The sequence below is a fragment of the Trichosurus vulpecula genome, chromosome 1, assembly GCF_011100635.1.
Source record: "Trichosurus vulpecula isolate mTriVul1 chromosome 1, mTriVul1.pri, whole genome shotgun sequence".
NCBI lineage: Eukaryota > Metazoa > Chordata > Mammalia > Diprotodontia > Phalangeridae > Trichosurus > Trichosurus vulpecula.
In genome coordinates, this window is record NC_050573.1 from 98,793,231 (window position 1) to 98,820,819 (window position 27,589).

Here is a 27,589-nt window from a genome sequence, read left to right on the forward strand (position 1 = left end):
TAAAATCTGAATCTACGCTTGAATCCAACTCAGTTACAACAGTGAACTAGCATAACCATAGTTTTAAAACTTTAATTCCTTCTAATATAAAAAGTATATGCTTCCAAGAATTACTCCCATCTCAGAAAAGCTAATCAAAGTATTAAAGAAAACACACACAGACGTTTTGTGCATTAAATTCATCAGGACACAGTCTCATATATAGGTTTGAATAGATAAGAAATAACTCTCATGCAATGTCTTGTACATGAGAAAAGAAAAAAAAGGAGGAAGCATAGAAAGGTTGAGGCTGGAAAGTCAATATAAATGAACAGCAAGGATTTAGGACAGGAATTGCTCAACTGCACTGGATTTCCTTCCATGAAAATTACTGCTTAACTAAATGTGGAGTATATTATATTGTAACAAGAAAATGATACATTGTGAAATCTGATTCAATTTTCCTACTATTCTCCCATTAGCCTCGATTAAAAGTAACAGACGTGGAGTCAATTCGTCCAAGTAGGCAGAAGATATATTATTTAGAGTTTCCCTAGCTGTATACTAAAAAGGAAAAAGAGCCATCTATGATTGGAAATACATACACACATATGTATTGTATGTATTTAAACAAAGGCTATTTCTCAATATTTTTCCTAAAAAAAATAAAGGAAAAAAAGACAGCACTTGAGAGAGAACAATTCAGTTGGGTATAAGATAAGCCTAGACTGAAACCATGTATACCAGCAGGAGCAAAATAAGCAAATAATCTAATAAAGGTTAAACTATAATAAGTAAATATTATGTAGTAAGAAATACTGACCTAAATACTCAAAATGTAAACGAATTATAAGAAAACAAATTCCATGAGAACAAGAGAAATAAAAGTAAGCAACTTTACAAAGGAAGGAATAGAAGGAGGGAATATTTACTAAGGGCCTACTATGTGCCAGGCACTATGCAAAGAACTTTACAAAAACAATTTCATTTGATCCTCAAAACAATCCTGGGAGTTAAGTGGTATTGTCATCTACATATTACAGTTGAAGGAACTGAGGCTAAGTGTTGCCTAGGATCACATAGCTAGCAAATGTCTGAGACCTGATTTGACTTCAGTTCCTTCTCACTCCAGGCCCAGTGCCTTTTCAACATGCCAGTTAGATGATACAAATTAAGGCAGAATTTAAAAACACAGTAAGAAACCAAAAATTATTTGAGCAAGTCAAAAGATAGAAAATAGAAGAAAAAATGAAGTCTAGGTAACAATGACAATAATAATTACTGCTACAGCTACTATCACTACCACCATTACAACCCACCACTATTATCACCTGACTTGGAATATAAGTCTCAAAGACAATATCTAATAATCATTCACTTCCCAGAAAACTATGATTAAAAACAAGTCTTATTTACCATATTTAAGGAAATCATTTTTAAATTTACCCACAAATGTTATAAATGGAAGATACAACAGAATAAGTCACTTGTACTCCCTTGGCTTAAATTATTTCATCTATAAAATGAAGTGTTAGAGTAGAGACTTACAGCCTCTGAGGTCCTTTTCAAGGACAGATCTAAAGTTCTCAGGAGATATAATACAAACTGTCAGAATTTATAGAATATCACTGAGAAAAGGATACTAGATTTAATTCATTCATAAAAGTATTTGCAAAGAGATTTCAGGGTAAAGTGTAATTAACGCAAGCAACTTGGAAAATTCAGATCACACAACAAGAAACTCCAGTCAGAATCACTGAGGACTACTCCTCCAACTTGAAATGAAAGGAAAAAAAATTGGAAAATGATATACTAAAAAGGAAATGAAATTATATGCCCCCTAAAATTATGTGCCCTTCAAAATTATGCATTATATTATAGAAAATATAAAAGGTTTTTACTAATATGAATGAGTTCAAACGATTTCTTTTAGAAAACAAGAGTTGGGTAGAATACTAAAACAAATGAAACCAAAAACAAATGCAACAGCTAAAAGAAATAAAAGGAAGGCAGACACCTGCCAACAGTTCAGCAGGGTGAGACAACAGCAAACAACAGAGTTGCTAAATGAGGAGAGACAAGTTCTGGCCCTTACTAATACAAATGCCATGGCAATCAAATTACCAAAAGGATGCAGGAACTACAGGAAGAGAGGTAAAATGAGTAACTAGAGTTATAAAATAAAAAAATAATAAAATTTATCAGCACAAAAGGGAAAAAAACAAACCAAACCTAACCTATCAAACAAAAAAAACCTATCAAACAGAAAAGGGATGAGAAGTATCCTGTCTTAAGGCTTATTACAAAACAGTAATCATCAAAGCTGTTTAATATTTTTTAATGTTAATAACTGGAGAGGATTATGTACACAAAACAGAAGCAACCAAACAGCAGCACAATGGGTTACAAATCCAACTACTAGAATAAGGGCTCACTATTTGACAGAAGCTGATGGAAAACCTTTAAGGAAGTTTGGGAGAAATTAGGTATAAACCAACATCTTACCTCATAAACTAAATGAAAATACATTTGAAATGAATGCATGACCTAGATATAAAAGGTCTTATCATAAACATATTAGAGGAAATCTGTTTGTCTAGTCCTAACCTCTCTCCTGACATTCTGTCTGACATCTCCAATAGGATGCCCCATAGATATCTTAAACTCCACATTTCCAAAACTGAATTCATTATCTCAGTCTCCCATTTGTAGCCAAGATCTATAGATTCTATCTTTGCAATGCCCCCTTAGCTTGGGACTCTGACAGTCTCTTCACCCTGATCACTTCATGCCTGGCCTACTGCAACAGCTTTCTGATTAGTCTCCTTGCAACAAGTATTTCCCAACTCCAATCCACCTTCCATTCAACTGTCAAAGTGACCTTCCTAAATTATAGTTCTTACCATGTCACCCCTCTCCACCCAATTCAATAAACTCCCTATATATCACCTATAGGATAAAATATAAAATCCTTTAGCTTTTAAAACTCATCATAATTTGAAACCTACTTTTATAGTCTTCGTGCACTTCACTCCTCTCTGTTTACTGTATGATCCAATGTTCAATGATATTGGCCTGCTTGCTGTTCCTTCCAGAAGACATTCCATCTCCTGACTTCATTTTCACAGGCTGTCAGGCATGCATGAATTACTTTCCAAATCATCTCTAACTCCTGACATCCTGCAGGTTCCAGCTAAAATCTCAGATCCCATAAGAAACGTTTCTGGAACTCCTTTAATGATGGTGCCTTCCCTTTAATCTTATTTCCAATTTGTCGTGTATATATTATGTGTACATAGCTGTTTATGTGTTGCCTCTGCTATTAGGCTATGAAAGTAAGTAGTACTTTTTTGGGTCTTTCTTTTTTTACCTCTTAGTGAATTCCCTGGCACCTAACCGAAGAGTATATTTAATGATGCTTGTTGACTTGACCTTTAACAGAGATAGGCAAAGAGTTTTTGGCCTGACAAAGGAAAGAGTGATGGAGATAAGTTGAACGTTTTAGAAAAGATAAAATTGGAAAGGTTTTACACAAATAATCAATGTAGATAAAATTAGAAGGAAAATCATTAAGTAGGAGGAAAAAATCTAGAGCAAAGTTTCTCTAAACAATACATGATATCCAAGATATACAAGGAATAGATAACAAAAGCATTCTCCAACAGACAAAAGTATACAGACATGCAGTTCTCAAAAGAAATACAAATTATCAATAATTTCAATAACTGTTGAAAAGAGATGGTTTCAGTGAAACCTGGGAGGACATGAGTGAACGGATGCAGAGCAAAGTGAGCAGAACCAGGAAAGCAATTTGTAGAATAATAACAATATTATAAAGAAAAATAATTTTGAAATACTTTTAACAAATCTTATCATAAAATGAACTTCTATGACTGCCAAAAACCTGTAAGATAGCATGCTACCCCTCATGACAGAGACAGGGGGAGAAACTAAGGTGAAGAAAAAGACATTTTTAATAGGGCAGATACAGGAATTTGTTCTGCTTTAACTATGCTTGTTACCAGGATTGTTTTTTTTCCCCCTTCACAAGAGGCTTTTTACAGAGATCTTGAAGACATTCACATAATAATAATGATGATGATGATGATAACAATGATAAAGATTGTAATAATAGCTAGCATGTATGCAGTGCTTTAAGGTTTGTAGAGCTCTTAAAACATATTATCTCATTTGATTCGGGGCAGTAGGTACTATTATTATCTAGTAGGTGAACGTTGGGCAATAAATGCTATCATTATCACCATTTTACAGATAAGAAGACTCCAAATAGAGGTTAAGTGACTCGCCCAGGGTCACAATGCTAGTAGGTATATGAGTTAGGATTCAAATTCAGGTCTTCCTGATTTCAAGTACATAAAACTTCAGTGTTTATGAAGATCATTTATAAGCAATAGAGAGACAAGTAAGTAAAAGCACAAAAAAGAAGAATTTACAACTAACTTTCATTATAGTGACAATTATCTAATAAGATGTTTCTACTTGGGTTTTCTACCTGTCCAAAACACATGTTCAAAACTGAAATAATTTGATTCTCTTAAAATACTTCCCCTCTTAGGTCCCTTATTTTTGTTTATTATACCACCAGTCTCTCCCAAGGATCTGAGCTTATCACCTGAATCATCTTTGCCTCTTCCCTTTCAATTGCTAAGTCTTATTAATTTTACTTCCCATCTTCTTTCTTTCAAAAATTTCTCTCTCTACCCACCCTCACTGGGGGAGTAGTGTGGGGAGGAAACAAAACCAAAACTCTTGTAACAGATACTCATAGTCAAAGAAAAATATGCCAAGATTATTTGTGTCCAAAATTACAGGGTTTCCCTAATGTTTTAGTGCCATTTTAAGCTACAAAAGCTAATGAAGCTTAAAGCAGCACTATGATGCTTGGGACACCCTGCACATATGTTTCTTTTTGCACTTTTAGTTCACTACCTCACTGACTATATTTATTTGGTATAAAGGAGGGCTTTTATGTGGGAGTTATGATTAAAGTTATGGGGAGAGTGGAAAGGTAAAAATGACTCCAAAAAAGAAGAGTGCCAAAGAAGTATTTAAAAATACGTAGGAGAGAGTAAAAGGAAATTCAGAAAGGAATAAGTGTCAAGCTGGACACTGAGAAAATGATTATACCATTTAAAATTTGAAATGTACTTTTTAAAAAATCATAGGTAGTGGGGATTCATGGCTTCATAACTAGTGCTCTTTATTCTTTTTTTAAACAGTGAAATCTTTGTTGGTGCTTGTCAAGCTCATGATTATAGTAGGAAAAGTAAAAAACAAACCCAGAAGATATACATATATGTGAACAAGTCTCAAGGTAGATATATGATAGACAATATTGGGTACAGGTTAATGGGGAGGAAGAATAGAAATTACTTTGTTCGTAGAGCATACTAAAGTAAAAAAAAAAATTCTCATTTTGTTGTTCTTAGCGCCCTGATATGCTCACTCTTAGAATGACCTCTTTCTTAGAATTAGCATTTCTGACACTATTTTCAAGGACTATACTATCACATAATTATATTCTTTTGTTTTTGCTGTCTGGAGATACTTCCAAACTATCTTTTCAGCCTTAATCTTTCTTTCTCCCTCCTTTAATGATAGATAGATGAATATAAAGATATCTAACTGATATATAGCTCTGCATTAATCTATCATTTTATCACTCTACCCCAATGGTTTAGTGGACATAGAACTAGCTCTAGAAAACTCTCAAAGACTTTAAGTTGTAGAAAAGGCACCTGTGTATATTGTTGTACATTTGTTTCTGCATCTAGGAGTCCCCTACCAGTTACATCATAGGTCTAGTCTTTATTTCTATTCTCAGTGTTTAATACAGTGCCTAGCATATAGGACACAGACACCAAAAAGCCACACTAAAACGTTTTTTCTAGAGAAATGGATGGTAAGGATTGTAAGCTTCAGCGCAGCTAGGTGGCGCAGTGAGTAGAGCACCGGCCCTGAAGTCAGGAGGAACTGAGTTCAAATCCGGCCTCAGACACTTGACACATGTACTAGCTGTGTGACCTTGGGCAAGTCACTTAATCCCATTTCCCTGCCTTCCCCCCTCCAAAAAACAAAAGCAAAAAAAAAAGCATGGTAAGTTTCACCTCCACCCTCCCTACCTTATCAGTGTAATATGCTTAAGTTATCAAATCTTTTATTATCCACAATCACCTGTAATGGGGCTTAGAAGTTATATTAGACAAAGATATCATAGTACAAAATACAGATAAGGATTTCACAAGGAAATCAAGGAAGGAATTTCATATTTAACTGTTCAAGTATATTATTTAGAAGAAATAAAATTACTATACTAACAGGAATGAGAAACTTTTTAATTTCTTCCAAAGCGTGTCCCATTCGAGCATATGCTTCTGCTGGAGGGGCAAAAACTTCAATGAGAACATGCAGATCATCATTTAGGTGGAAGTACTTTGCTTCTCCACTTTTTCTCAACTCTTCTTCCTGAAGACAAAAGAAATCATTCTTGACAATGTGCAATTATGAGAAAAATAATGACTAAAATACATGAGCGTCTATTGCGGGATGTGTCACAAAAGATTAAGTGAAAATCAACTTAAGTACCCAACACAATCTTTACTAAAATTAAATTAGAGGCTACATATATGCAATCAGGTACTACCACAAAGGCGTTTTTTGTGTAATCATGAATAAAACTAATTTTTTTTCAAAAAATATTTTGAAGGAATAAAAGTAGCTGAAGTAATAAAATATAAACAGAAGTAAAAGAACGGGGTGAAAGGTTAGCTTTACCTCTCTTCTTTTTTTTTAAGTTGAGTTCTGAGGGTAAATATCAGAAAATGATACCTGCAGATATCACCACAGTAGAGTCAAAGAAATGTAGCATATTAGAGATCAAATGGACTCTTTCATTAACCAGGCATGATATGCATCAATTCTAAGAGCCGGACAGGATTTCAGAGGTTACAGAACCCAACTCATCATGGAAAAAGAATCACTTCTACTACATCCCTGACCAAGAGCTATCAGTCTCCATGTGAAAACCTTCAAGGATGAGGAATCTCCAAGGCAACCCTGTCTACTTTAAGGTCATTCTAATAACACTATTTTTCTTGTATCAAGCCCGAGTCTTCATCTCTGCATCTTCTGACTGTTGCTGTTACCACACTCTAAGCCTATGTAAAACAAGTCTAATCTTACTGCAACTTAAAAAGGTTTCGAAACACTTCAGGATAGTAGACATGCTCCCCTAAAGTCTTCTCTTCTTCCCACTAATCACTTGCAGTTCTTTCTAAAAACCGCATAATGCTTTTTATGACATATTGTCCAGACCTCTGGGTATGTTCCATCTAATGTATCTTTTTTTAAAGATATGGTGCCAAAAATTGAATATAGCATTCCAGATGTGATCTGACTTGGTAGCTTTATTTCCTTTCTTACTCTGGAAACTATGCTTCTTGGTGCAATTCAAGTCAGCATTAGCATTTTTTGTGGGCATGGCACAACTCCCATTAATATTTAATTTACAATAAACTAAAAATTGGAGACCTTTCTCAGATTAAATGCTATCTATTGTATTTCCTATATCTTATATAACTATGAAATTCATATTATTCAAGTTTACCCATCAATCTAACTTAACTGAGAACTTTTTGGATTCTGATTCTTTTATTTGTTATTACTTATCTTGCTCAGACTGAAAACTGATGAACAGGCCTTTTCTAACAGGGATAGAATCCATTACAAAAACACAGCACAGAGCCAAGAGCACATCACTGGAGGACTCCACTAGAAACTTTCCTCCAAGATAACATCAAACCATTAATTTCTAATGGGAACTACAGGGAACTGTTTTTATGGAAATCTGGGAATACTTGTACAGAAATACTGTTGGGGCAGCTGGGTAGCAGAGAGTTACATTCCTAAATTAATGTATGCTAATATATGCAATTAGCAATAATAACAGTAGCATTTTATAGAGTGCCTGGCCTACAGTCAGGAAGACCTGAGTTCAAATCCGGCCACAGACACTTACTAGCTGTGTGACCTTGGGCGAGACTTTACCTTGTTGGCCTCAGTTTTCCCATCTGTAAAATGAGCTGCAGAAGGAAATGGCAAACCACTACAGTAGCTTTCACAAGAAAACCCCAAATGGGGTCACAAAGAATCAAATGCTACTGAAACAACTGAACAACAAATATACTGTTATTGTGCCAACAGGAGTTATTTACAAGACTACTTTCCCTATGAAAAGGGGGAATGAAGTTAGTCTAGTATGACTTGTCTTCATGAAACCATTCCATCTTTGATTGATCATTGCTTCCCTAGTATCCTTTGAAATAATGTAGTCTAGAATTTTATCAGGAATAAAAGAGAAGGTCTTTGGGTTTATAATTTGTAGAATCCAGTCTGTTATCTATTAAAATTTAGAATACCTACCCTACCCAAGTTCTATGGCATTTTTCCCATTCTCCAAAATTCTTCAAATATAAATGATAGCAGACCAATAATCATAAGTATCAGTTCTTTTCAGTACCTAGGGGTTTCATTCATCTAGGACTATTAAAGTGAACTCACTTAGGACAACTAGATTGTGGTCTACTAGTATTACAAGGCAGAGGGGAGACAATTTCTTTACTCCTCACCTAAAGTTTTCCTACCTTCCTAGTGATAAGTGACAACTCTTTTTTGAAGGAGACAAAAACTCTTCCTATATGAGAATTCATAATTTTAAATATATATCATAGATCAGAGGTGGGGGACCTGCAGCCCACAGGCCGCAGGTTCCCCACCCTTGTCATAGATGATCTGCAGAATACTTTTTAAAAAATTATGTCACATTCCTAAATTAATGTATGTTAGTATATGCGATTAGCAATAATAACAATAGAATTTTATAGAACTTTAATATGTGCAGAATACTTTACATATATGATTTCTTTTGTGCCTCTAACAATAAACTGATGTAGTAGGTATTGTCACAAGTAAGGCTGGGAGAGGTTAAGTGACTTGCCCAGTGTGGTCATACTGCTAGTAAGTATTTGAAGCAGGATTTAAACTCAGGTCTTCCTGACTCTAAGTCCAACACTATGTCCATCAATTTGCTTTACAAACATTAAAACACTATATATATATATATATATATATATATATATATATATATATATATATATATATATATATATATATATGTATATATATCTGTAAATTAGAGATGGTGCAAGACTAGAAACCACAGAGGAAGCATTAGACAACTGGATCAGGGTCCAAAAAAAATCCTGAGGCAAACAGTGAAGCAATTATAAGAACCAAAATAGGTAATGGAATCTTAAGTTAAATAGGGCCAGAGAAGTGATAATTCTATTGTGTTCTGCTTTTGTCCAAACATGTCTATAGTACTATATTCAGTTGTGAGTAGCACATTTTAGGAAAGAAATAGATATTATGTAAAATATCCGGAGAAGTGCAATCAGATTGGCATAGCAAAACAAGATAATGCTATTTATTCAAAGACAGTCTGAAGTAACTCACAATATTTAGCCTGGAGAAGAGAAAGTTGGTGGTAACAAAATAGCTATTAAGTATTTGAATGGCTGTCCTATCGAAAAAGAACTAGACTTCATCTGCTTTGGCCCAGAGGGCAGAATGAGTTGAACTTCAAAATGGAGATTTTTGCCTCTGTATATAATGCAACACTATAAAAATGTGGAACAGGCTGCCTCAGCAGGCAGTGGTTTCCCCCTCTCTAGAGATCTGCAATAATGGGCTGGATGACAACTTGTTAGATAAATTGTAGAATGGATTCTCAGGTAAGCAGAGCTTGAAAGTCCATGAAATGCCAGCCTCTATTAAATTTTTATAATTATTATTAGTTTTTCTTCTATCAGAAGCAAGAATTCCCTCTATGATAACAAAAGTGCTAGTTATGAAGTCAGAAGAACTTGATATTAATTCAGGAACTTCTACCTGGTGACCTTGGTTGAATTACCCAAACTCTGAGTTTCATTTTCCTTATAAGATATATAATCATATTGAACTGTTCATCTTGAATATTTCTTTATTCCTTGCAGGCTATTATCAATGCCAAGTGGTGATCTAGCTTCCATGAATATTTCCAATGATAGAGAATTCAGGATAAGACTTAGTAGAGTTAGCACTTGAATTCACAGAAAAATTCATTAGAGACTTCCCTAAGGAGGTGAAAAAATACATCACCAAAGTACTGGATATTGGAAGGTGGCTTCTTGTTGTTCTTTGTGTTGGAAGAGGACAAATATGGCATCATTATGTCAAGGTCAAAGAACAGTATATCCAAATTTGGCTGTTTAGACCAATATGAGCTTATAAAACTCTATCATAGGCCGGGCATGATTAGTTTATATGAACATTTGGGATAGAGATATCTCTAAATCTGTGCATCTCACATCTGAGCTGGAGCAATTCTGCTTTGCTCATATAGCATAGAGCCTTCTTGGCTGCATGCATGCCATAGTGGAAAATCCTATGTCTGTGGGGAGCTGGCTATATCCTGGTTACTATTTAGGCCTCAGTAGACCTTTGCAAAGCAGCCTTGTAGATCTCTACATGGCAGGATCACTTGAGGATTGGTCTATGCACAGCAAAGGCCATTTTTAGGATAAGAAGACATGGCAAAGAAAACCTGCCTTCGTAGCTGATTACCACATGGGAAAGAACAGCAATGTTTCAATTTGTTTAGCCTGTAGGAGACTGGCGTCTCGTTCCCAGGAACAAGGAGATAAAAAATATTGACCAATGCTTCATTGTACTCTTCTGAGACGTCAGGATGACTCATCAATTAACCTGTATAAAAAACTGTCAGTAACTCCACTAAGATTAGTCTACAGCCAGACTATATGACTCACCTAGCTCCATGTCTTTGTCTCTTTGTGTCAATTACTTCATAGTATACTCACGCCACTGCTACCACATATGCCAAAGTCACCCATGTCTCACAATCAAAACCAAAGTTCTTGAGAGTGTCCTTCTATTGCTTCTTCTATCATGTGACAGCCTGCTTTGTGTGAATTCTCCATAAAACAGACTTCCTGGCATTCAAACCACATGGCCAGTCTGTCTGAGTCAAGTTTGAGCATTTGGCCGTTCAGCTCAAGAAGGGACTTCAGCATCTGGTTCCGCAGTGCTCTTCGGAATCTTCCTAATACAGGTCGAATGGAAGCAATTCAGTCTCCTGACCCGGCAGACTGCCAGATTGCACAAGCAAGCAATAATGAGGTAAACACAACAGGTCTGCAGACTTCCGGTTTGGTAGGCACCCCAATATCTCCTCTCCCACACTTTCCTTTAGCCTCCAATTGCTGAATGCATGTGGCAACCTCATCACTGACATGTCCGTCCTGGGAAGTACACCACCAAGGTAAGTGAACTTATCCACAGCATTCAAAATTTCTCCATTTGCTGTGATCAGTGGCTCCATGTGTGGATGATACAGTGCTGGTCTTGTTAATTGCCAGGCCAAAATTAGCACAAGTAGCTTAGAAATTATCCCTATTCAGCTGCATCTCAGTCTCAAAGGCTGTACTGAGTGCACAATCATCTGTGAACAAAAAGTTGAGCACCAACTCTCCCTCTACTTTAGCCTTGGCTTGTAGCCCTTTCAAGTTAAATAATCTACTGTCAGTGCGGTAACTGATCTTGATGCCATTTCAGTCCTCATTGAAGGCATCTGACAACACAGCTGAAAAGCACGGGAGCAAGTGCACAACCTGACTTCGCCGCACTGGTGGCCGAGCGCAAGAGCAGCATCCATTGCCCAGAACCAAAGCAAGCATTCCATCATGGGACTGGCATAAAAAATTTGTGAACTTCTCCAGGCAAATCAATTTTGCCACGATCTTCCACAAGCCTTCAAGACCGACATTGTGTGAGGACCTCTGTTCTGCTCCTTGCATTCCTCTTGGAGTTGCTGGGAAGCAAACACCACATTAACCATTCCCCAGAACCTTCTGAAGTCACACTGGCTCTCAGGTAGATGACCGTCTTCCAGGTGAAGGATCAGGTTATTAAGGAGAACTCTGGAAAAAATCTTACCGGCAATGACTAAGAGAGATGCCCTGCCCCTGTGATTGCCACAATGTCTTGTGCCTCTTTCTTTTTCCTTTATGGAGAGTGACAATGGAAGCATTCTTGAACTTCTAGGGGATATATCCATCTCTCTCCATTTACCCACAAGACTTCAGTCAGCAGAGCCATCTGTCTGCTAAGTCTCAGCTATAATAAAATCAGCACCACACACCTTGCCACAGTAGAGGAGCTGGATGGATTCAAAACTTCTTCTTCAGTTGGAAGTTCAGCTAGAGAGGCACTGACTTCAACATGAATACAGTCAATGGCTTCAGCGCTGATGACAATCTGCTGAGAAGGCTACTGAAGTGTTCAGCCCCTCTCTCTAGGATTTTGTTCTTATCACTAACCAATGTGGCTCCATCAACACTGAAAAGCTGAGATCCACCATAGGTCTTTGGTTCATAAATAGCCTTCAGGCCATCATAAAAGTTCTTTGGATAGTTACTATCAGTATAAAACTGAATTTCACCTATGTTCTTGCTGCTCCAGGAATCCTGCATCTCTAGTCTTCATTTGCACTTCACTTCTGATGGTTAAACTTTGCCTTCTTAGAGATGAATGAATTATCCTGCTGGTAAACTCTCTGTAGTTATTGTTTTGTGCCTCTGAATTTCCCCATCATTTTCTTCAAACCAATCTTGATGTTTGCAAATGTTCTGACCTAGATGAGTAAATGTGGTACTGTACAGCAAATTTCTGACGTCTGCCCAATCCTTTTTTTCTCCACTGTTGCCAAACGAATGTTGGCTCAGCTTTCCCTCCAAGTCAGTAACAAACTGTTCACTCAAAGAGAAGTGCTCTAACCAGCTCACATTAAGTCTTCTGGTAGCCATCTTGCCTTGGAGACACTGCTTTGGTTGAATGCAAATGTTTAGCTTGGAGAGGATAAGTCTATGATCAGGATAGCACTCCGTGGCACACATTGCCTTCATCGCTCTCACGTTCTGCCTCTTCCATTTACAATAACATTATTTGTTACATGCTAATGTTTGCTGTGAAGGTGTATCCATGAGGTTTAGTATGTTTAGGTGAATGGAAGACAGTGCTGGTGACGAGGAGGTCATGAGATGCACACATTTCCAATAGCAGGTGACTGTTGTTGTTGCTATTGCTGTTTACAATGCCATTCTTCCCAAGGACTCTCTGCCAAGTCTAAGAGTCTATGCCCATTCTGGCATTAAAGTCATCCGGAATTCCAAACTTGTCCCCTCTAGCACATTGACAATGAGGGTCTTCAAATCTTCATAAAATTTTACTTTGGCCACATCAGGGAGCATGCACACTGATGATGGTGGCATGGTACTTTTCCCATGTCATGAGCCTGCCATTCAATCCTTTTGGAAGGCATACAAGCTTGCTGACTAGATTAGATTTGATTGCAAAGCCCAAGACAGTTTCATGGCATTCTCCATCACTGCGGACACTCCAGAAATACATGTATCCAGCTCCAAGTTTGGTAAGCTGACCTTCACTTGCCTTCCTTATTTTAATCAGAGTTGCTATTTGGATATGATACCTGTTGGGTTCTCCTGCAACAAGAACTATTCATCTTTCAAGTGTACTCTCCATGAGCATGTGTACATTCCATGTATCTGTGGTGAGTGGAATCAACTTTGCAAGAATTTTTGTATTTTTTTTGTTTTTTACCACAAGGTGGGATCCCTGCCTGCAGTAGCAAATGGCAGGGTTAGAGTAGGTGACAACTTTTAGGGCAGCTTTTCAAGCCCCTTCCTCAAGCCAGGAGATGAGCAGTGTGGTCCTTAAAAAAGGCTGCTCAGACATCCAGAGGGCTACTGAATCCCACTGCTGGTTCAGTTCAGTGAGAATATGACCCTATGGCTTGGGCCGCCTGTGTAGAGGTTTGTGACTAAAGCTCCCACTGTATCTGCACTTGCTGTTTTGTCACTTGCCTGCCACCACAGGTCTTTGAGGTAGGTAAAAATGGTAAAATGGTATGGGTGATGTCTTTTGACTCATACTGTATTTAAGTGAGGCACTTGTTTGAAGTCAATTACTTTTCTCACTCTCTCTTCCAGAGTCATCAAAGTCCTACATTATGACAAAAATTCAGGATAACTGGAGATGACTTGAGATGCAGTAGATGAATTTGGTATCTTTGATATCTAACCAAACTTTAAGTGTCCCAGAACACCTGCTTTCACTACCTTCAATGGCTTTTGGAACATATTGTTCACATCTGCCTATTCTACTGTGGAAGTCTCCACATCCTTAGTGTAGACATCACCCTAACCTACCAATGGGTTTGAGGCCCCTCAGTTGTCCTCAACCTGGTTTAGCTCATCTGTCAATATGATTTACTGAGGTGTGGCTGCTGCACATCCTATAGCTACTAGGAGCCACAGGTGAAGCTTGGATAGCAGGTGACACCTTTGTTGGACAGCAGCCCTCACACCAGAAGTATTAGTCTCCCTTGAACACTTGTGTGCCCTGGAAGGTGATAGAAATGCTATGAAGTTAAAAAAAAAAAGGCCTGGAAGCACAAAAGACAAACCACTTCTTTCTCAGCTTCTTCTAGGTTTAGTTCAGATTTGATCCTGAGAATTCATTCAGAATTTATATGCACACACATACACAAGCATACACATGCACATATTATCTTAATAAAAGGGATACAGAATTCTCTCAGTAGTACCAGACAATCATAAATGAGAGTAAGAAAGATATAATGGAAAGAACACTATAAGGACAGCAGCTAGTATTTATGTAACTTTAAGGTTCGTAAAGCACTTTAAAAATGTCTCATTTGATCCTCACAGAAGCCCTGGGAGGTAGGTGCTATTATAATCTCCATTTTATAGATCAGAAAACAGAGGCTGAGTGACTTGCCTAGGGTCACAAAGGTATTAAGTTACTAAGGCCACATTGGAACTCAGGTATTCCTGACTTCAGGTCCAAAAATTTAATTTATAGATTAAAGATACAAAGTCCTAACTGCAAAAAAAAAAAAAATGACTCCATTATTTATCTGACTGTGACCATGCAAAGAGCAGTAGAGTGAAAATGATGGCTTAATATTTAGTACTGGTTCCATCATATTTGGATCTATGAATCTAAATCCACTTTTTAGTCCTTAGTCTTTTCACATCTATAAAATTAGGGAATTGGAATAAATGATCTCTAAGATTCCTTCTGGCTCTCATACTTTAGTTATCTAAGTCTATTACCTTTGTTTTGTCTCTCATGGAACCTTTTCCAAGAATGGACATTTTAGTCAAGGTTTCTTCCTGTAAACGCTTTAATGAATTGCCACGTGGACCCAAAAGTTTTCCAACGAAGTTAAACTAGGAAAAAAGAAAGAAATAAAGAACAAACAAGCTACAATTTGTAACATACAGATATATTTAAATATTTTTTTAAAAAAGAAAGTTGTTTGATGATGATGATAGCAATTATATAGAGTTTTAAGGTCTGCAAAGCTCTTTACAAATACGCTCATTTTTATCCTCACAACAACCCTAGGAGGTAGATGTTATTATTGTTTATATTTTACAGATGAAGAAAAAGGGGCAGGATCACAAAATAAGTATCCAAGTCCATATGTGAACTGAGATCCTCCTGACTCCAGCTCCAGTGGTTTATCCACTGTGCCACCTTGCTCCAAGTCCTCTCATCCTCCTTAAATTTTATATAGTTCCTTACCTTGCCCTCACTTTTGGTCTTATCACATTCTGCTATTATCATCCTTAACTTTGTGCATGACTTTTTCCTCCTCATCTCCCTCTACTACTCTGTGAAGCCCATATATAACAATGTGGCAATTATATTATGTGAATGATACTATTTAAAATTTAAAAAAAGCAGTTGTGTAAAAAACAGGAAACCCCATAAATGTAGAAAATAATTCTTTATATACATCCTTTAACAGCAGTAAGTTATTATTTAAACATCTCAGAGTTGATAGAGAATCAAAAAATCAATAACATAGAGCAATTTTTACTTTACTAAAATTTATTTTACTCTATCATTTTAAATAAATCTAGAACCTATAGTTTAACTGTGTGTATCTGTGCAGTGCCTGGCACATAGTTATTGTCAATGTCTCCCTCTTCACAGAAACCTTTATTAGTTCCCATTACCTATAAGACAAAACGCAAATTCCTTAGTCTCAAATTTAAGATAATCCAGTGCAGCTCCACAATACCATTCCAAGCTTAATCCATTCTACTCCCCTTCATACAATCTATGATCTAGTCAAATTTCACTACTGAGTGTCTACTGATCTTATCCTCTTTTCCCCTTATTCTCCTGTTCAAATAACCCTTCATTCCTAAAAATGGATTCCTTCTAAGTTGGGTCCTTTCTCTTTCTTCAAGGCCAAGCTTTTTTGTCAGCTATTCCATAAAGCCTTCCCTCATTATGTCCAGCTCAAAGTACTCACTGCTATGTCTAATTTAATATTGCCCTTTACCTAATCCTCTCCTTTGGTTCAACCACATTCTATTATCATAATACTTGTCTGTATATATAGCTACTCTCCCCACGGCATTACACACTCCCCTTGAATACAACTATTATCTTGTTTTCATTTTGTATTCACTGTCCCTAGTACAGTGTAGTAGGTCTTTGATAGATATTAAATTGAATTTGCACTCATTGAATTGAATTCCAAATAATTTAGATGATTTTACTGGTCTATCCTTTCTATTATAGCTAAACATTATCTTGCTTTTCAATCTACAAACTGCTGTTAGGATAGTATGATCTGAAAATAATTCAACAGACTATGTCTGGGTGTGTTCCAAATGTTCAGAATTGGCTGAGGGGCTATGAGAGATAAAAACTGTAAATCATGGGCTCATTCTCTCAAAGAGCTTAAAAATGTTTCATTGACAATATAGTCGTAAGTCCTACACTATAAAATATAGACTAAGATACTGTAAAACATCATAGAAAAATAGAAAATTTTGCATTGGAATAAGCTAAGATTTCATGAATAAGTAAGATTTGCTTAAGGTGAGAGTATATTTAAGTAGTGTAATATAAGGTACATAAATGCATTATACAATCTAAATAATTTCTGTTCATGAAGAAATCTTCCCTAGCCCCTTAATTGTAGTGTCTTCCCTCTGTTAATTATTTTCTATTTATCCTGTATATAGCTTGCTTTTTTTTACTGTTTGCATGTTGTCACTCCCATTAAACTTTAAGTTCCTTGAGGGCAGGGATTGTCTTTTGTCTCTTGCCAAAAAGACTGCTTTATGGAGAACTCACACGCAAGCGTTTACATGGTGGTCAGAAGAAGCAATACAAGGACACTTTCAAGGTCTCTCTTAAGAAAACTCGAATTCATTGTGTGACATGGGAGTCAATGGCACAGGACCATTCAGCATAGCATGACCAAATCAGAGAAGGTGCTGTGCTCTATGAACAAAGTATAACTGACATAGCTCAAAATAAACGCAAGATGGGCAAATTTAGAGAATGTACCCCAAATGTTCACACGGACTATTTGTGCTCAACCTGTGGCAGAACATTCTGAGCTCCTACTGGTCTGATCAGCCATAGTTGGACACAATGAAAATTGCCTCTAGCACAGTGATATCACTTTGGTCCTCTTCCAGAAGGAAGGACAACAAAAAACCTTATCTCCCCATTACTTAGCAGAGTTCCTAGGCATACAGAAGGGGGTTAATAAATAGCATAGAGCATGCATGATACACTGTTTGTTGTTATTAATTTGTTTACAATAGTGCCTATCTTTTTTTGACCCCATTTGGGATTTTCTTGGCAAAGAGAGTGAAGTAGTTTGCCATTTCCTTCTCCAGCTCATTTCACAGATGAGGAAACTGAAGCAGAGTTAAGTGACTTGTCCAGGGTCACACAGCTACTAAGTGTATAAGGCCAGATTTGAACATAGAAAGATAAATCTTCCTGACTCCAGGCCTGGCACTCCAACCATTGCACTACCTAACTCTCTTATGGTACATTTTAAGGACATAAAAAAAGCTCTGTCATCTGTTAATGCCATCTTCCCTGGAAATTTTCAAGGAGATAATAAACTAACACCTGTCCTAGAATACTTTGCAATCATCTTCACTTAATGGCCAAGAAAAATCATCTTCTGAAACCAGGTACCTAGATCAAATAAGCATTTAAGATCTCTTTCAAGTTCTATTATTTGATTATTTTTTAAATCCTCAAGGTAGTATACACTTTAAATTTAGACTTTTAATTTCTACTCTGTACTCAATGCAAATCTAGTTTCCATAGCATTCTGAATTAATTGCTTTTAACTCAGAGAATAATTAGTTCCTTGGTACTAGAGGAAAAGAAGGAAAAGTGATTTTCTGCTCTTTCAGGAAAACATTTCTGATTAATACTTGTCCAGCTACTTTTTCCTCCCACTTGTGAACTTTTCAGGAGCTACATAGACTACATCTCCATGATAAAGTCAGGGCATTAGTCTATATAAGCAAAATTTGCTTAACCCTGATCTTACTAAAAGCTCAGAATCTCCCATTAGCCTAGCAAGACAGACCTCTTACACCACCTAAGGTACTGTGCCTGTGGAAGCAAAGGATACTACCTCACCATCATTCTCATTAATATTCTTCACTAAGATTCTAACTGGAACCTAAGGACTTGGTAGAAATATTGTAAAAAGGATTATTATTTTGGGCAGGAGTTATACTACACAGCAACTAAGCTGCCATCAAACTCTGAAACTCTGAGTTTCTATGACTATTTACTCCAAAAAGGAAATCTATTTAACTAGCTTAATTATGACTAAGAAGTACTTCTTTTCCACTATATTTAACATATGCATTGAGGTTGTGTCTTAATATCCTAATCAGTGAATTTCTCTTATGCTCAACTATCCTACAAGATAAAAATCTTTTCCACGTATCGAAAGACCCTTCCTCAGCCATATTCAAAGTTATAAACACAAGGAGATATCTATCTGGAGATCAGGAACAAAGAGAAATAAGGTGGATAGAACTAATGAAGACAATTGAATTTTGTTTGCATTAGCGTACAGTTGGATCATTCTAACTGCCAATTAAAGTAAGCTGAACAAATTATGTACCCCATTATCAAAAAAGGCAGGAAGCCTGCCCTAAATAAATTAAGCTTCATTGGAATCCCTGGTGACTTAGCACTGATCCCTGAACTCAGGGAACAGATGTAGCAAACAGGTTGTTTGCCATAAGTTAGACACTATGGTTAGTAAAAATGAGCTACCAATCAAATAATAAAACTATTTATTCAAGAGTAATGTATTATGTTATGCACTGGGGCCAGGGGGGTATAAAAAAAAGCAAAAAGTGGTTCCTGCCCTCAAGGAACTTACAATGAACTAAGAATATATGACATATACAAAGACAAATAACATATTTAGTATATAAATATATAACAAACATTATATAATGCATTTTTATATGTGTGTATATATGTATATATATACATATATATATATATATATATATAAACATACACAATATAAATATATATGATTTTCTGAGGAAGAAGAGAATCCTAAAAATAACTATTGGGAGCAGGAAAGCATCCCCACAGGAAGTAGCACATGAACTGAGCCTTGTAGAAGATCAGAGGTTTGGGGGGAGAGCCAAAATGGCTGAGTAAAGGCAGAGACTTGACTGAGCTCTACCCCAAACCCCTCAAAATACCTTTAAAAATGACTCAAAACAAACTCTAGAGTAACAGAACCCACAAAAAGACAGATTGAAACAAATTTCCAGGACAAGACAACTTGGAAGGTCAGCAGAAAAGGTGTATTGAACCAGGGTGAGAGGAGAGCACAGTCTATCCCAGGCCACACCAGTACAGATCAGACCCCAGCAAACCAGTAGCAGGCTTTGGGAAATACTTGAATCAGCAGCAGCAGTGACAGTGGATGCTTTCGGAGCTCTCAGCCCACAGACAGTAAGTGGGTTGAACAACTGGTCAAAAGGAGATTATCAGGGTCATTTCGCTGGTGCTGGGGCAGGACTCTGTTGCCTTATCCATACTCATATCTGGGTCACAGTCCTGGGTGGCAGATCCAAGGCAAGGAAGAGAACTAAAACCAAAGAGCTTGAGGCTCCAGTGGAGGGGAACCCTCCTCACAGATCCAGGGCAGAAAAGAATGCTTGTGGTCACTCACAGACAAGAGCATGGGCCAGAAGAGTAGTAAACACCTCTCCTAGAAGGTGTCCTAGAACATATCCCCTTGGAGGAAGTGAGAACTAACAGGTGCTTAGAAATATCTCTGAAAACAGCTGCACAAAACTCTTGAAGCTCAGGACAGTGTACTCTCCACCCTGGAAGCAGAGTCCTACTTTAATAAAGTGTTAAAAGTCAAGTAATAAGCTGGGAAACTGAGCAAAGGACAGAAATAAAACCCTGCTATAGAAAGTTACTATGGTGACAAGAAAGATCAAAACACACTCAGAAAAAGAGGACAATGCCAATGATTCTACATCCATATCCTCTGAGAAAAATATGAATTGGTCTCAGGCCATGGAAGAGCTCAAAAAGGATTTTTAAAATCAAGTAAGAGAGGCAGAGGAAAAACTGGGAAGAGAAATGAGAGTGACACAAGAAAATAATGAAAAATGAGTCAACAGCTTGCTAAAGGAGACGCAAAAAAATACTGAAGAAAACGACATCCTAAAAAACAGAGTAGGCCAAATGGCAAAAGAGGTCCAAAAAGCCAACGAAGAGAAGAATGCCTGACAAAGCAGAATTGGCCAAATGGAAAAAGGAGGTCCAGAAGCTCAATGAACAAAGTAAATTCTTAAAAATTAAAATGGAGCAAATGAAAGCTAATGACTTTATGAGAAAACAAGAAATATTAAAAGAAAACCTAAAGAATGAAAAAATAGAAGACAACATGAAATATCTCACTGGCAAAACAACTGATCTATAAAACAGATCCAGGAGAGACAATTTAAAAATTATTGGACTACCGAAAAGCTATGATAAAAAAGAGTCTAGACATCATCTTTCAAGAAATTATCAATGAAAACTGCTCTGATATTCTAGAACCAGGGGCATAAAGAGAAATGGAAAGAGTCCAACAATCACCTCCTGAAAGAGGTCCCAAAATGCAAACTCTCAGGATCATTATAGCCAAATTCCAGAGTTCCTGGGTCAAAATTTAACAGCTTCTACACTAAAGATTTGGAGGGCTTGGAATAAGATATTCCAGAGGGCAAAGGAGCTAGGATTACAACAAAGAATCACCTACCCAGGGGGCGGAGCCAAGATGGCGGCTGGTAAACAGGCACTAGAGTGAGCTCTGTACCCGAGTCCCTCCAAAAACCTGTAAACAATGGCTCTGAACCAATTCTAGAACAGCAGAACCCACAGAACAGCAGAGGGAAGCAGGGCTCCAGCCCAAGACAGACTGGATGGTCTCTGGGTGAGGTCTATTCCACACGGAGCTGGGAGCTGGGAGCTGGGAACGGAGTGGAGCAGAGCCCAGCCTGAGCGGCGTGGACCATCCAGACCAGAAGCCGGGCGGAGGGGGCCCTAGCGTCCTGAATATGTGAGCTGCGGCAGTTACCAGACCCCTCGACCCACAAACACCAAAGACTGCGGAGAAGGTTAGTGGGAAAAGCTGTGGAGTAGAAGGAGTGCGCAGTTTGGCTTCCAGCCCCAGGGGCAGCGGAGGTGGGGCAGCCACAGCTGTTGTAACTTCCGGATCCAGGCCCACCTGGTGGGAGGAATTAAGTGGCAGATCAGAGCAGGAGTGCAACAGCCTGCTGAAGATCTAAGCCCAGTCTGGACTGGGGGTCCTTGGGGAAGGAGGAGTGAGGCTCTGACAGAGCTGGCACCTCCCCCCCAAACGTAGAACATAGAACTCATTAGTCTACAAGCAGTCATACCCCACTGAAAAACTCAAGGGTCAAGTTAGTTGGTTGGGAATATGGCCAGGCAGCGAAAACGCGCCCAGATTCAGTCTCAAACTTTGGATTCTTTCTTTGCCTACAACAAAAGCCTCCAAGAAAAACATGAACTGGCCCCAGGCCATACAGAACTCAAAAAGGATTTGGAAAAGCAAGTTAGAGAAGTAGAGGAAAAATTGGGAAGAGAAATGAGAAGGATGCGAGAAAACCATGAAAAACAAGTCAATGACTTGCTAAAGGAGACCCAAAAAAATACTGAAAAATACACTGAAGAAAACACCATCTTAAAAAACAGACTAACTCAATGGCAAAAGGGCTCCAAAAGCCAATGAGGAGAAGCATGCCTTGAAAGGCAGAATTAGCCAAATGGAAAAGGAGGTCCAAAAGACCACTGAAGAAAATACTACCTTAAAAATGAGATTGGAAGAAGTGGAAGCTAGTGACTTGATGAGAAATGAGGATATTATAAAACAGAACCAAAAGAATGAAAAAAATGGAAGACAATGTAAAATATCTCCTTGGAAAACCACTGACCTGGAAAATAGATCCAGGAGAGATAATTTAAAATTATTGGACTACCTGAAAGCCATGATCAAAAAAAGAGCCTAGATACCATCTTTCAAGAAATTATCAAGGAGAACTGCCCTGATATTCTAGAGCCACAGGGCAAAATAGAAATTGAAAGAATCCATCGATCACCTCCTCAAATAGATCCCAAAAAGAAATCTCCTAGGAATATTGTTGCCAAATTCCAGAGCTCCCAGATCAAGGAGAAAACACTGTAAGCAGCCAGAAAGAAACAATTTGAGTATTGTGGAAACCCAATCAGAATAACCCATGACCTGGCAGCTTCTACATTAAGAGATCGAAGGGCTTGGAATGCGATATTCCGGAGGTCAATGGAGCTAGGATTAAAACCTAGAATCACCTACCCAGCAAAACTGAGTATCATGTTCCAAGGCAAAATATGGAGTTTCAATAAAATAGAGGACTTTCAAGCTTTCTCAGTGAAAAGACCAGAACTGAATAGAAAATTTGACTTTCAAACACAAGAATCAAGAGAAGCATGAAAAGGGAATCAAGAAACGGAAATTGCAAGGGACTTACTAAAGTTGAACTGTTTTGTTTACATTCCTACATGGAAAGATGATGTGTATGATTCATGAGACCTCAGTAGTAGGGCAGCTGAAGGGAATATGCATATATATGTATATGTGTATATATATATATACACACACACACACATATATATATATGTTTATGTATATATAAGTGAATGTGTATGTATGTATATATCTATGTGTATGTGTATGTATGTATATATATGTGTGTGTATATGTATGTGTATATATGTGTGTGTGTGTCTATATATATGTATATGTGTATATATATATATGTATGTATATATGTGTGTATATATATATATATGTAAAAGGACACAGGGTGATTTGAAGATGAAGGGAAGATATCTAAAAGAAATAAAATGAAATTAAGGGATGAGAGAGCAATATACTGAGAGAGGGAGATAGGGAGAGATAGAATGGGGTGGATTATCTCGCATAAAGGTGGCAAGAGGAAGCAGTTCTGTGGGAGGAGGGGAGAGGGCAGGTGAGGGGGGAATGAGTGAACCTTGCTCTCATCAGATTTGGCCTGAGGGGGAATACCATACATACTCAGTTGTGTATCTTACCCCACAGGAAAGAAGAGGGAGGAAGATAAAAAAAATAAAAGGGGGGCGATGATGGAGGGGAAGGCAGATGGGGGTGGAGGTAATCAAAACAAACACTTTGGAAAGGGGACAGGGTTAAGGGAGAAAATTCAATAAAGCGGGATGGGTTGGGAAGGAGCAAAATGTAGTTAGCCTTTCACAACATGAGTATTGTGGAAGGGTTATACATAATGATACATGTGTGGTCTAGGTTGAATTGCTCGACTTCTTAGGGAGGGTGGGTGGGAAGGGAAGAGGGGAGAGAATTTGGAACTCAAAGTTTTAAAATCAGATGTTCAAAAACAAAAAAAGTTTTTGCATGCAACTAAAAAATAAGATACACAGGCAATGGGGCATAGAAATTTATCTTGCCCTACAAGAAAGGAAGGGAAAAGGGGATGAGAGGGGAGGGGGGGTGATAGAGGGGAGGGCTGACTGGGGAACAGGGCAACCAGAATATAAGCCATCTTGGAGTGGGGGGGGAGGGGCGAAATGGGGAGAAAATTTGTAATTCAAACTGTTGTGAAAATCAATGCTGAAAACCAAATATGTTAAATAAATAAATTTAAATTAAAAAAAAAAGAAAAAAAATGAATCACCTACCCAGCAAAACTGAGTATAAGCCTTCAGGGGAAAAATGGACATTCAATGGGATGGAGGACTTTCAAGCATTTTTGATGAAAAGATCAGAGTTGAACAGGAAATTTGACTTTCAAATATAAGACCCAAGTGAAGTATAAAAACGTAAACAAAAAGAGGAAATCATAAGGGACTTAAGATTAAACTCTTTACATTACCACATGGGAAGATCATATTTATAACTTATAAGACCTTTCTCATTATTAGGGTAGTTAGAAGGAATATATATAGACAAATGGCATAGGTGTGAGTTGAATATGAAGGGATGATATCTAAAAAATAAAAGTAAGAGATGAGAGAGGAATATACTCAGAGAAAGAAAAAAGAAGATGTAGAATGTGGTAAATTATATCATATAAAAGAGACAAAAAAAAGCTTTTGCAGTGGATGAGAAGAGGGGGGATGTGACAGGCAATGAGGGAACCTTACTCTCATCAGAATTGGCTCAAAGAGGGAATAACACACACTCAATTCTGTACAGAAACTTATCTAGATGCTGGCTGATCCAGGAGTGGCGGCTGGTCTCACTACTAGTCCATGATAAGGGCAAGGCCTCAATGGTAGCCCGTGCCGAGGTGGGGCTTGGCTGTGATGTATTGGAGGATAGGATCAGGCCAGTGGATTGCTCCATGTCTAATGCAGGCCCCCTGCTTTGAGACTGGCTGTTGCTGCTCTTGTACCTCTCCCTTCCCACCCCAGTCAGACAAGACCTTTTCTGCCATTTCTGAGGTGGTTTTCAAGTTGTTTGCAGAGGGGGCTAGAGGGATTTCCTTCCTTACTCAGTCATGTTGGCACTTAAAGCCTCAACCTACTTCTCAATGGTCTCACAACTGCCAAATCTCATATTTTGGGTTTTTTTTTCCAAAATAATCCTTCTTGATGTATTTGTCATCTTTTACTGCCCCGAACCCAGATAGTCTCATCTCTCTGAGTCTTTGAGTCTTTGCGATACTATTTTCTTCTGTTTTGCCAACTACCTACCTAACTGTTCTTGTCAATCTCCTTTGCTGGTTCATCATGCATATCATTTCACCTACTTGTATATTTTTAAGGTTATTTTTAGGCCCTTTTCCCTGCTCCCTCTATACTTTCTCACTAATCAGCACTGGCTTTCTTGCTATTCCTCACACATAACACTCCAGTTACCCACTCCACTTCTTTTCATTGACTGTTTCCTATATTGGAAATGTTCTTCCTTCCCATCTCTCCCTACAGCTTCCTTCAAGACTCAGCTCAAATCTTATCTTATCCACAGAGTTTTTCCTAGTCCACCCTACTGGTAGTGCCTTCTCCAGATTATCTCCAATTTACCTTGTATATTACCTTGTTAAGTGCATGTTGTCTCCCTCATTAGAATGTCAAATTCTTGATAGTAGAGACTGCTTACGCCTTTTTATCCCCTGTACTGCACATAATACCTACCACACAATAAGTGATTAATAAATGTTTGCTGTCTTTACTTTGCTGATGATCACCAGACCTATAGATCCATCCTATCAATCCCACATCACCAATTGCCTATCTAACATATCAAACTAGATGTCCAAGAGAGATCTTAAACTTAATATCTCTAAAACCAAACTTGTTACTGTTCTTCCTAAACTCATCCCTCTCCAATAAATCAATAAACATTTATTAAGCACCTCTTATGTGCCAGGCACTATTCTAAACATTGGAGATTTTTTAAAAAGAGGCAAAAGACAAAAAGCTTACGAATAAGGGAGAGAACATGCAAACAAATATATACAATGTAAGCTATATGCAAGATAAATAGAAAGTAATTAAGAGGGAAGGCACTACAATTAAGAGGAACTGGGGAAGGCTTCCATTTTAGTTGTGAGTTAAAGGAAGCTAGAAAGGTCAGTAAGTGGATGATGGGGAACAGCCAAAGAAGAGGCTCAGAGTTGAGAGATGGAGTGTCTTGTTCGTGGAATGGCCAGGAGGCTAGTGTCATTGGACTGAAGAGGATATGGGGGAATAAAGTATAAGAAGACTAGAAAGATAGGAGACTAGGTTATTAAGAGCTTTGTATACCAAGGGAGTACTCTGTATTCAATTCTGGAGGGAGTAGTGAGCTACTAGAATTTATTGAGGAGATAAGGTCAGCTCTGTACTTTAGGAAAATCACTTCAGTGGGTGAATGGAGGATGAACTGTAGTGGAGAGAGATGTGAGGCAGGTCAACCCACTACCCAGCTATTACAATAAACCAGGTGTGAGGTGATGAGGACCTGTACTATAGTGGTGGCAGTGTCAGAGGTGAGAAGGAGGGGGGACATTCAGAGATGTTGCAAAGGTGAAATTGACAGACATTAGCAAAAGACGGAATATTGAGGCAGGGTGGGGAGGAAACAGTGACGAGTCCAAGATGATTCCTAGTTGTGTTGCAAGCCTTTTCCATGCTTCCCTATTTCTATCAAAAGCATGACCATACAGTTTGCAAGTTTCATAACCTTGGCATTATGCTAGATTCCCAACTCTCCCTAACCTTACATATCAATTCACTTGCCAAACCTTGCCCTACCTTTATATTTCTTGCACCTGAACCTTTTTCTCCACTTGTTTTCAAGATACCACCTTAATTCAGGCCCTCATAACTTCTCACCGAAAATACTGTAATAACTTCCTAACTGGTACCCCTGCCTTAAGTCACTCAATACTCCAGTCCATCCTACACACTCATGCCAAAGTGATTTTCCTTAATAGCAGATCTGGCCATTTGACTCCTTTATATAACAAACTCCATTGGCTTCATATGGCCTTTAGGATAAAATATAACTTCCTCTCTTTACTTTTACACTTTATACTTTACTCTTTACACTTTTGTACAACCTGACCCTGATTTTTCCAGCCACAAATGGGCTCTTTCATTCTGAGATTCAGCCAAATTAGCCTCTATTTGCGTCAAACACAAAGTACTCTATCTCTCATCTCTGTGACTTTGCAATGGTCATACTACATACTTGGAATGTGTTCCCTCCTTATCTCAAATTCTTAAAGTCCCTCTCATCCCTTCAGATGAAGCTCAAGCAGCAATTTCTGCAAGATCCCTGCGATTACCAGTCCCCTCCATCCCAAACTACACTATGTTTAACAGTGGATGTAATTATATTTTTCACTTTATAGTTAATGTTGTATGTATTTATGCATATACTTGCTATCTTACCCGTTTGAATATAAGCTCTTTGAAAAAAGTGATTGCTTTTTTTTTCTTTTAAACCCAGTACCTAGCATGATTCCCGAACACAGTGGGTGGGTGTTTAGTAAATATAGGGTATCCCAGA

General features: G+C 37.8%; 1 protein-coding gene across 1 annotated transcript in view; it reads right to left on the reverse strand.

Annotated features, from left to right (window-relative positions):
* The window catches only part of KHDRBS3 (KH RNA binding domain containing, signal transduction associated 3), a 273,510-nt gene that overhangs the window by 112,899 nt on the left and 133,022 nt on the right, over positions 1 to 27,589 (reverse strand). The window contains exons 3-4 of the mRNA XM_036748646.1: positions 15,273 to 15,389; positions 6,319 to 6,465 (exon numbers count right to left, since the gene is read on the reverse strand). Coding sequence (XP_036604541.1) covers positions 6,319 to 6,465; positions 15,273 to 15,389 — 264 coding nt within the window. The remainder of the gene's footprint in view (positions 1 to 6,318; positions 6,466 to 15,272; positions 15,390 to 27,589) is intronic.